Here is a 12,645-nt window from a genome sequence, read left to right as displayed (position 1 = left end):
TCACCCTAATCATATCACACATTCATCAACGGCAACATCAACTCATAATCATACTCAACACAAACACAAAACACACGTATAATATTGGAATACATCCATTCATATTATACGCCATACATACATTATGTAATGAGACTCCATGCATGCGGTACCGACTATTCGTGAACACATAGTTCAACCTCACCGATCAAACCCAGATACGGCTACCAAGCTCACTAGTCCCACTCATTTGAGACCTAGTGACTCACTCACTAATTCCTCACCATGGGAATTAGCTACCACCATAAAGGCTATGCTATGCACGCTAAATCACCTAGCATGCAAACATCAACAACAATCCACAATGGACATATGCTCACACTCTAAGCCATAAACAGTCCATCCACAATTGCATACATAATAGATATATTCACAGCATTATACATACCATCACACATCATCAGCATATTTATCACATAATCATATCATGTCATGCCAAAATAATAAATCACAGTATTAACACACTCTACTAATACCTATACTGCTCAAAACAACGGGAAATGATCCCTACGATATCATACATGCAGTATATCATTCACCCATATAGGCCAATCATCAAATGTGTACACATAATTCCATTCCAGAACGTACACAATATTTAAATGTCAATTTTTCACTTTTCAAACAGTGTTAACCGGTTAACGCCCTGGGTTAATCGGTTAACGCAAAACAGAATGCGCTTCTTGGCAATTTTTAACAGTGTTAACCGGTTAACACCCTGGGTTAACCGGTTAACGCAAGACAAAAATTAATTATTTTAATTATCATAACAGTGTTAACCGGTTAACGCCCTGGGTTAACCGGTTAACGCAAGACAGAAAGCTGTGCCTGCGCTAACACGAACAGAATGCAGAATTACCCGCATTTTTCGCCGTTGGAGGACTTCCGGACCTCCGATTTCGATTCCGTAAAAGGCTACGCGTCCAGAAAACTACGACTCATCCAAATATAGGTTCATTCACAGTTTTAACGCAATTCATTCATCACAATTCAAAGGTACTTACCAAAACCTAATTAGAGTCGATTCAATGGCTTATTACTACCCATTACATGTTAACCCATAATACCCATTAAACGACGATAAACCCCCCTTACCTGAGTTAATCCGGCAAATCCTTCTTTGACCTTCAACAATCGTGAATTCTCCTCTTGAGCCCTAGCCTCTTCTTCTCCCTTTTCTCAGTTCTTCTCCTTTTCTCCCAATTAGTACGTGTTCTCTGTTTTCACGTGTAAAAACCCTTTTTCTAAATGGGACTCTTTACTGATTTCCAAAAATCGTTCCAATTCCAACTTTATTATTCCAATAATAATAATCCAATAATATTCCAATTATTTAATTAAATTAATAAATATACTAATAATAATATATATGAATGGTTTATCTTTTATTTTGAAAAATAATACCCTCTCATTCATATTATCATCATAATATACTATTAAACTTAAATTAAATAATTATCATATTTTATCGGGGTGTTACAGAAAGCATACAAGAATCCTTTGTTAAGGCATTCTTCCTCCCCAGTGAGAACGTTATCATGAAACCTTGGAATGGTATTCCCCGTAGGTTTTTCGAGATATCTCCTTTGTGTTGCCTTTTGCAAATACCCTGGGAGTCTTTAACCAGTCACTTACCTTTCGTAAGCGATCCCCTGTCTTTTGCATGGGAGGTCCCTTATTTCATTTTCAATACCCATCCGTATTCATCTCCAACACTCGTTCGTGTTGATCATTTCATTTTCAATACCCTTCTGTATTGATCTCCAACCCTCATCCATGTTGTTATCTTTCTTCAATACTCGTTCGTATTGATCTTCAAAATTTGTCTGTGTTGTTACCTTCTTCAATACTCGTATGTATTGATCTCTAACACTCGTCTGTGTTGTTACCTTATTTCGATACTCGTCCGTGTTGATCTCCAACACTCGTCCATGTTGATCATTTCATTTTCAATACCTGTCTGTATTGATCTCCAACACTCGTCCGTGTTGTTACCTTCTTTCGATACTCGTCCGCATTGATCTCCAAAACTTGTATGTGTTGATCATTTCATTTTCAATACCCGTCTGTATTGATCTCCAACACTCGTCCATGTTATTACCTTCTTTCGATACTCGTCTATATTGATCTCCAACACTCGTTTGTGTTGATCATTTCATTTTCAATACCCGTCTGTATTGATCTCCAACACTCGTTCGTGTTGTTATCTTTCAATACCCGTCCGTATTGATCTTCAACACTCGCCCGTGTTGTTATCTTTCTTCAATACTCATCCGTATTGATCTTCAACACTCGTCTGTGTTGTTACCTTATTTTAATACCCGTCCGTATTGATCTTCAACACTCGTCCGTGTTATTATCTTTCTTCAATACTCGTCTGTATTGATCTTCAACACTCGTCCGTATTGTTACCTTCTTTCAATACTCGTCCGTATTAATCTCCAACACTCGTCCGTATTATTATCTTTCTTCAATACTCGTCCGTAGTGATCTTCAACACTCGTCTGTGTTGTTACCTTCTTGCAATACCCGTCCGTATTGATCTTCAACACTCGTCCGTGTTGTTATCTTTCTTCAATACTCGTTTGTATTGATCTTCAACACTCGTTCGTGTTGTTACCTTCTTTCAATACCCGTCCGTATTAATCTCCAAGACTCGTCTGTATTGTTATCTTTCTTCAATACTCGTCCGTATTGATCTTCAATACTCATCTGTGTTGTTACCTTCTTTCAATACTTGTCTGTATTGATCTTCAACAGTCGTCCGTATTGTTACCTTCTTTCGATGCTCGTCCGTATTAGGCATCGACACTCGTCCGTTTTATCCCCTTTTTCTGATACCCGTCCATATTGACCTTTGAGACTCGTTCGTGTTGGTCTTCTTTTTCAATACTTGTTCGTATTAATCCCCAGTGAAGTCTCCATCTCTTGACACTCGTCCGTGTTGGCCTTCTTTCTTCGGTACTCTTCTATATTGATCTTAACACTCGTCCGTGCTGATCTCTTATTCTCATTTGTATCTAGATCCCAACACTCGTCTATGTTATCCTTGTTTCTTGTACCCGTTTGTGTTAATCTCAACGGTCGTCCGTGTTGTTAAACCATTCTTGATACTCACTGGTATTGGTATCCCTCACTCGTCTATGCGGACCTCAACTCTCCTTCTTAACCTTTTGTTAACAAATTCTCATCACCTTTTGTGTGAGAAGTGTGTTCACTTTTTCCTAACTATATCCTAAGATCGCGTTTCTCTTTCTAAGGAGTCGTTGTTGCCTGTTGCAAGAGAAGGTCGCTTCTCAGTTGAGCTACTTACCTTTAGCAAGACGCCTCTCTGCCTTTTGTAGAAGATCTCATTCCAATTCTTCATATCCATCGGTACTTTCCTTTTGCAAACACTTGTTTCTTTCACCTTCGCGGAATCCTGCGGGAATACCTCGATTATCAATCTCAAGCCAAAACTTGTTAGTGGAGACAAAACAAAGAAAAAACAAAGAGAAAGACACAAAAAAGAGATCAGCATACGTAGCATATTACATATAGCATGCATGACTTCATAAAACATATCACTGAATAACTTTTCATAAACCCCATTTACCCTACATCTCATTCATTTCATTCATTCCCTGAGGGTAAATTTCTTGGTTATTTTAGTATTTAATCCTCTCCTACCATGAATGTTTGAGAGCAGTTGTTATTCATACCTTCAGGTCCGAGAAGATTAAATAGGGGCAGCTGTCATACCCCAAAATTTTCCCTCCTTTTCGCCTTTTCATTTAACTATAACTTGACAACCATCTAACCCCGTTCATACTCACTCATGTGCACTCATTCATTCATGATTAACATCTGCTAACAGGCGTCACAGATCCGGGGTTGATAAAATCGGAGTTGGATTGAGGATTGTGGCATTGCACATCATATGGATTGAAATCATGATTCATGGCTTTGCTATTCGAGGATCTTGTGTATAAACTGTCGATTGGTCGATATTCATCTTGTTTGATTCATGGCATTGGCACAAGTCATTGGTTCAGGATATTGTGGTCCATATTTGTTTGTCCATGAGAAAATACGCATTTTTGATCAACTGTTGACTTTTTGGTCAACCAGTTGACCAAAGTCAACCATCAATCTCCGAATCTTTAATCATGTGATCTGTAATCATTCCATCAATTTCGAATTAATTCAGGAAGTTTGGGTGGATTTTAAAGGTTTAAATTTATTTTTAATTCAAAGCTTTATCCTTGAGATTCAAATCGACTTTTGAGAATTATTTCGATTTCATAACCATTTCATCATTTTCTTTAGCCGATTAAACTTTAGAAAAATATTGTTTTTAACTACCAAATTAATTTTGATATTTCCTTTGTTATTAAAACTTCTTGATTTTATTAAGTGAACCATTTAAGGCCAATTTCTAAATCCAAATCCATTTTTTTTGTCCATAGCCAAATCTTAAAACCAATATCCAATTTGTATCCACATATCCAATTAAATAAAGAAAAAACAATTAATTGATATTCATTTAAACCAAATTAACCAATCCCATAACAAATATCCCATCCAAAATCCAATTTCATTTTAATATCCATTTAACCATTTTTTTAACAACTATCCATTTAATGTCCATAATCCAAAATCCATTTTACCAAATCCATATCCATTAACCAAAAAACCAATATCCATTTAAATCCATATTCATTTGACTAATTTCCAAAATCATTTAATCCATATCCAATAAAAAAGAAAATTGAAAGAAAGCAAAACCACGACAGTGTGAACCGAAAATAGCTACTGCGCAAAAACGTACATAAACCAACAATAAATAATAGCCAAACGCTGCCACCACCAAAAAGCTGCTACACAATACGAGCCAAACCAACCACAACAGCTATAAGCCATAACAACTTCCATCCAAACTGCAACGCGCTAACAAAAAGGAAATGAACAACTGATGAACGAAACTAAAAAAGAACTGGTAGCAGCATGAATCAACAACACAAAACGAAAATAAATCACAACAGCTACTGCAAGTGCATAAGCTAACACAAACACCACTAACCATGAAAAACATGAGGTAGCCATTGTGCGAATAAAATTGCAAATCTTGATTTCGTGATCTAGTTTTACTTGATGGAATAAAATTTTAGTTGCTAGAGATGTTTTCTTTAGGGATAGGTTTGAACTTCCGTATTACTATTTTTCTAAATGAATTAACATTTTTCCTCTTTAATATTATTTAATCTTTTTTTATTAAAATAAATTACCATTTTATTTAAAGATAGGTTTGAACTTCCATATTACTGTCTCCATAGTTTTACTTGGGGTTTTAGTTTGGTCCCCTCTCCTCTGTACCTTTTGCCTCTTTAATATTATTTAATCTTTTTTACTTAAAATAAGTTAACATTTTAGGAGAAAGCCTCTCTCTTTGGAGACTTCTCTTTAGTCTTTACACGCCCACACTAAGGTTTTACTTAGTAATTACGAGTAGTAAAAATTTCATGTTTTTAGTATGTGAAATTTCAAAAACATAAATAATAGAAACTCATTTCATTTCATTTGTAATTGAAAAACAAAAAAAAAAGCTTAATACACCACTTCAAAAGCACTTCTGATCTTCCAAACTGTCTTAAATTTCTAGATAAAGTAGTGTAAACTTATAAAATGAAATTTCAACACAAGCCAATCACATAGAAACTTAAACCTCTTTCACACCACTTGATTTCTCCTCAAGTTCAAAAGCAGAAACAACGAAAGTTCTAGAAAGTCCAGCAGGAGTTTGAAAAGTGATTTTCTCAGTTGGTGGATCATCAACATAAATATCACTTAGTGTAACCCATATAAAAAGCTCTTTGGATTTAACACCACTCATTTTATTAATCTTACCTTTTTCAACATAAGAAGTGTCGAAAATCCCCCAAAATCTATGGAGAATTTCAATCAATCTTGATGAACAAGATTGTTATCACTCACACAATGACAATGAAAAAGAAGAAAAATGTAGAAATAAAGAAAGAACGATGAAGGAGAAGAGGAATTTGAATTCTGCAGAGTTTATCTCTGCCCACAAATTATGGAAAACTTCTTATTCACTTTGCAACTGCAAAATACTGTGAATTACAAGTGTTATGAATACTTTATTCACCTCATTACAAAAATAAGGGTTACTCCCTTCGTCATGATGTCTACAATCTGATTCTCAGTTCTGCAGTGTTCCACATTCATCTTCCCATCTTCTACCTGCTCTCTAAGATAATTGAACCTCATATCGATGTGATTGCTTCGACCATGTGTTATCGGATTCTTCTCCAGATTGATAGTTGACATGTTGTCGATCTTCATGGAAATATCTCCATGACTTTTCGCTATTATCTCTTCGACTAGATTCACCATCCATATTGCTTGACATGCACAAAGAGAAGCAGTTATGTATTCTGCTTCACATGACGATAATGCCACTACTGGCTCCTTTGTCGAACTCCAAGCAATTGGTGCACCACCTAGCATAAACATATAGCCAGCTGTGGATTTTTGATCCTCAACATCACTACACCAACTTGAGTCGGTGCATCCCAGTAATTTGCATTCTTTTCCTTCATCATCTGCAGGAAACAAAATTCCATAGTCGAGAGTTCCTTTCAAATACCTTAGTGTCCTCTTCGTCACTGCTAGATGTGATACTTTTGGCTTCAGCATGAACCTACTCACCATACCTACACTATATGCTAAGCCATGCCTTGTGTGACAAAGGTATCTAAGTGACCCAATAAGTCTTCTATATTAGATTGGGTCGACATCATCTTCATCTGAATATTTTGACAGTTGTAATATGGGCTCAGCTGGAGTTGAAGTTGGGTTACAATCTTGCATCTCAAATCTCTTGAGTATTTCGCCTACATACCTTCTTTGATGCATCATCAAACCTCTACCACTCTTGTAGAATTCGATGCCAGGAAAATATGAAATGTCACCTGGATCTGACATTTTGAAATCCTTGTTGAGATCACCTTTGAAGTCTTTGATCTCCTTCTTGCAGCTACCTATTATCAACAAGTCATCAACATAGAGACATAGTATAAAAAATTCACTCTTGCTTCTTATTACATATACTCCATGTTCACTTGTGCACTTCACAAGTTTCTTCTCCCTTAGAAATCCATCTATCTTCTTGTTCCAAGCTTTTGGAGTTTGTTTAAGTCTGTACAGGGCTTTATGCAGACTGTACACCTTTCTTTCTTCGCCATGTTTCACAAACCCAACTGGTTGTGCAACATAAACTTCTTCTTCTAAGGGGCCATTAAGGAATGCACATTTCACGTCCATCTGACACATCTACCAGTTTTTCATGTTTGCTAGACCAACAACCAACCTGATTGTTTCGGTCCTAGAAACAGGTGCAAAAACCTCATCGAAGTCGATTCCTTCTTTTTGAAGAAATCCTTTCGCCACAAGTCTCTCCTTGTGTCGAGTCACTTCTCCTCTGGTATTCAACTTCACCTTGTATACCCACTTCACATCAATTGCCTTCTTGTCCTTGGGCAATTCGACAAGTGACCAAGTGTTGTTTACTTCGATTGACTTCAGCTCTTCGTCCACTGCTTTCATCCACTTCGAATCTTTCAATGCCTCGACTGCATTGACAGGTTTGACATCTGCGTAGAAAGAATAATATACCATCTCACCTTCTTCATTGACCACATCATCTAATGAAATCGCATATTCTTGCAACCTTGTAGGCATGTGTCTTGTTCTTTGAGGTCTGCTTGGGCCTGCTTCACCTCTGACTTCTTCTTGTCAAACTTCTCTTTCGACTTCACTAGCTGGTTCATCATTAAAGATTCTCATTGAATCTTTCTTTACATTCGCAGTCCAATCCCACTCCTTAAGCTCATCTTTGATCACATCCCTTCTGATCACCACTTGCTTATTCACCGGGTCGAACAACTTGTATCCTCCAGTCGAATGATATCCTATCAGGATCATCTGACTCAACTTGTCATCAATTTTTCTTCTCAACTGATATGGCACATGTCTATGTGCTATAGATCTAAACACCCTTAGATTACTCAAGCTAGGCTTGACACCAGACTAACATTCTTTTGGCGTGATTCCTTCTAGCTTCTTCTTCGGACATGTGTTCAAGATATATGTCGCAGTCGACATGACTTCTCCCCACAATTCTTTGGGTAGATGCTTGCCTTTCAACATACTTCTAACCATATTCATGATGGTTCTATTATTCCTTTCTGCTGTGGAGTGTAGGGTGGTACCACCTCGTGCATAATCCCTTCTTTCACACATAATGCATTGAAGTATTTCGACACATATTCTCCACCACCATCAGCCATTAAAATATTGATCTTTCGACCGCTCTGTCTTTCAACCATAGATTTAAACTTGGAAAATACCTCGATCACTTCACTTTTCTTCTTGATCAGGTAAGACCGCAGTTTTCGACTGAAATCATCTATGAATGTAACAAAGTATTTGTTACCTCCAATTGAATCCACTCGGAGAGGACCACATACATCAGAGTATATGACTTCAAGAATTGCCTTCGACCTGCTTCTTGCATCCTTATTGAAGTTGTTCTTATGATGCTTCGCCTGCATGCATTCTTCACACACTTCATTTGGAATGTCGATTTCTAGTAATCCTGAAACCATATTTCTTCTCTTCAAATCTCTGATGTCTTTGAAATTGAGATGGCCAAGTCTATAATTCCTTATCCATTCATCTCTGCTAGCTGTTGTTGGAAGGCACTTATGCTCCATCATATTTAGTTCAATCTTGAAGGTTCTATTCTGAGACAGTGGAGCTTTCAAGATCAACCTTCCATTTGAGTCGAGAACTCTCATCATCTTGTCTTTGATTGACACCTTGTAGTTATTTTTGACTAACGGCCCTATGCTAAGCAAATTTCTCTTCATGCCTGGTATGTACAACAAGTTTGAAATTACTGACCTCTTGCCATATTTCCTTATAATCAGAACATCACCAACACCTTCAGTTGCTAGAGTGTTGTCATTTGCAAAATTTCACCATGTTCTTCATTGAGGGCTTTATGTTGACAAACCAATCTTTCCTTCCAGACATGTGTGATAAGCATCCTGAGTCCAAGTACCATTGGTCCTTGAATCTCTCTTCATATCTGGTTGTAACCATTAACAACGTCTCTTCTTCTTCATGTTTCGCCAACTTTGCATAAGTTTCTTGATTCTTCTGCTTTTATAGACAATCACTAGAATAGTGACCATACTTCTGACAATTGTAACTCTGAATGTGACTCTTTTCTGGATTTTGACCACCATCTCTTTGGTTGCCTTGGTTCTAGGGTTTTTTTCTTCTGATTTTACCAGTTTCCTTCTTGCTGATTTCGAATGATCGAATTGTTGTAACCTCCTCTGCCTTTGTTGCCATTCTAGCTTCCTTTGCCTTTTCTTTCTTTTGCTGATTGAGCCTGCAAAGCCATATCATTCTTCAAATTTCCTGTAGCTCTTTCAGCCATTCATTGTTCACGAGATTCAAGCGTCCCTTGAAGCTCTTCCTTTGTCAGTTTTGACAAATCTTTCGACTCTTCTATGACTACTACCACGTGGTCGAACTTTGGAGCCAACAACCTCAAGATCTTTGCAACAACAGATCTTGATGTCAACACTTCTCCACATACCTTCATTTGATTCACCAGTTTCGTAAGCTTGGTGAAGAAATCGGTTATGCTTTAATTGTCTTCCATATGAAGCAATTCATATGTTCTTTTGTGAGTTTCTAACCTCACCTCTTTCACCTTCTCCGCACCTCCAAACGATTTTTCCAAAATTTCCCATGCTTCTTTCGCCGACTCTGCATCACTAACCTTTTCAAAGTTATCTATATCAATTCATTGATGGATTATAAAGAGAACTTTATAATCTTTCTTCTTCAATTCTTTATGTGCAACCTTTTCTTGATCTGTCGCGACTTCTACAACCGTTGTTACTCCTTCCTTCACAAGATCCCAAAGATTTTGATAACAAAACACAACCTTTATCTGCTTGCACCAATTCTCATAATTGTTGTTCTTGAGAATCGTAAGATTTGCTGGAAAATGCTCGTTTGGATGATTCATTTTCATGGTGATTTTCTTCCCACGAATCGATTAAACCAGAGCTCTGATACCAGATGTTAGAAATCCCCTAAAATCTATGGAGAATTTCAATCAATCTTGATGAACAAGATTGTTATCACCCACACAATGACAATGAAAAATAAGAACAATGGAGAAAGAAATAAAGAACGATGAAGGAGAAGAAGAATTAGAATTCTACAGAGTTTCTCTCTTCCCATAAACTGTGGAAAACTTTTTATTCAGTTTGCAACTACAAAATACTACGAATTACAAGTGTTATGAATACTCTATTCACCTCATTACACAAATAAGGGTTACTCCCTCTATTTATAGATTTAGTTTAACTTGGACCTCAAGGCAAAGCCCAAAACTATAAAAGCCCAAAATAGTTAACACTACTAAAATAGGCCTAAGTCAAAATCCTATGTGAAGCAACCTGCTTCGACACTTCGACACACTAACATAACTCAACACACTAGGTTGTTCAACACTTTCTTACTCTGTGGAGAAACCTGCTTCGACACAAGGAATTACAATTCAACAAGAAGTGACTTCAGTAGCATAAGAAATAAGTTTTCCAATCTTTTCAAATTTGTGTGTAATCCTATTCTTCTGTTTCAGCCACACGAAACCTGTTTCTCTGTTGTGACCAACTTCAATGATGTCTTTCAATGGTAACATATCTTTGGGAAGACACATATCTTCCAGAAGTTCTTTTGATTTCACTTGACAAATTTCGTCTCCATAATATACTTCTGATTCCAATTTGATTCCTTCTGATACCAATATCATTGTTTTGTCTTGTTTTCGATTTGTTTTGGTGTGTTGTTACATTTTGTTCTGATTGGGGTGTTATATATACTTCACAAATGTACTAAGTTTAATTCTTTTTCTTTCTTATCCAAAGCAATTAAAAAACATGTTATGATGTTGAGGATCGTAATGTACTAGGCTTAAAATATTTATAAAAATATTTTTATGAAGTGTAAACACTTTTATATTTATAAAAATATACTAGGTTTAAATAACAATTTTTATAAATTTGGATACACAATCATAAAATTTGGATACACTGTTATAAACCCCATCATAAAAAAATGGATACACAATCATAAACCCCATCATAAAATGTACTAGGTTTAAAATATTTTTATAAAGTGTATAGTTAATTCTTTTGCATTCTTATCCAAATTTATAAACGGAAAAACATTGTCGATCAAAGCAATTTTTTTATATGAATATAAAAATGTGTTATTAAAAGGAAATATATCAAAATATTAATGAATATCAAAATATTAATGATTTTTTTATTTCTAAAGAATAACATATAATGAGATATTATTATATTAATGTATCTGTTACAAGAAAACTTATAGAATTTTAAAAAGTGATACACAATTTATTATATAGTATATACCTTATTTATTATAGTATCCGTTACAAGAGAACATTTTAAAAATTGTACAAAATATTAAACATTTATTATATACTAACGTCCAAATATTTTTTCCATTTTAGTGCGTACATGCATCAATATATAAACAAGTATTTTTATTTAATTTTATTTTAATTTGAGTTATTTATATAATAATTTTGGTGATATACGCTCTCATGGTTTATCCATTTTTTTTAGTGCACACACATAAAAATATAAATATTTTTTTTTGCTTAATGTTGTTTTTTATTTAAAATATTAGTAAAACCCCATGTATACGCACAAATTCTGGTATGATATAATATTTTTTATAAATATAAAAAATTGTTGTTTTAATGAAATTGTATCAAAAAAATTATATTAAAAAATTTAACCGACATTCTATATATAAACATTATTTTGTTTTTAAATAGTTTATAAAACTATTTGAATTAATAATAAATTTTTTTCTGTTTATAAAAAAGTATTCGGATGAAAAATACATTATTTTTATTTTAACATTATTTTGTTTATTTTAGTTTATAAAAATATTTGTATATATTTTTTTTCTTTTATAAAAATATTTGTATCAACAATAGACTTCTTTCCTTTATAAACAAATTCATATCAACTATACACTTTTTTCGTTTATAAAAATATTTGTATCAACAATAGACTTCTTTCCTTTATAAACAAATTCATATCAACTATACACTTTTTTTCTTTTATAAAAATATTTGTATCAACAATAGACTTCTTTCCTTTATAAACAAATTCATATCAACTATACACTTTTTTCGTTTATAAAAATATTTGTATCAACAATATATTATTTTTTATTTATAAATTTTTTTGTATCAATAATATACTTTTTATTATTTATAAAAATATTTGGATCAACAATAATTTTTTTCCGTATATATAAATAAAAACAATAATACCATTTACAAAAAAGTCAGGCCTATCAATGAACATAACCAAGTATAGGTTCATGAACCAAATAACCCGAATAACCAAATAACCTGAATATGAGAAAAAAACTAAATTTGTTAACTTGTGTAATATTTCATTAAATTTATAAAGT

The 12,645-nt window shown here is 34.5% G+C and overlaps 1 protein-coding gene across 1 annotated transcript; it reads right to left on the bottom strand.

Moving 5' to 3' along the window:
- Positions 1-4,898: 4,898 nt before the first annotated feature.
- On the bottom strand, positions 4,899-11,081 carry LOC127129599 (uncharacterized). The gene is made up of 3 exons (XM_051058754.1): positions 10,698-11,081; positions 5,744-5,945; positions 4,899-5,003 (listed from the first exon to the last, which is right to left on the bottom strand). Exons 1-3 carry the CDS (start codon positions 10,937-10,939, stop codon positions 4,899-4,901), a joined length of 549 nt encoding a protein of 182 aa, XP_050914711.1. The 5' UTR covers positions 10,940-11,081.
- Positions 11,082-12,645: the final 1,564 nt, after the last annotated feature.

Source organism: Lathyrus oleraceus, chromosome 3 (assembly GCF_024323335.1).
Source record: "Lathyrus oleraceus cultivar Zhongwan6 chromosome 3, CAAS_Psat_ZW6_1.0, whole genome shotgun sequence".
Taxonomy (NCBI): domain Eukaryota; kingdom Viridiplantae; phylum Streptophyta; class Magnoliopsida; order Fabales; family Fabaceae; genus Lathyrus; species Lathyrus oleraceus.
Note: the sequence above shows the minus strand (reverse complement) of the source record. Positions and strands in the feature narration are given on the sequence as shown.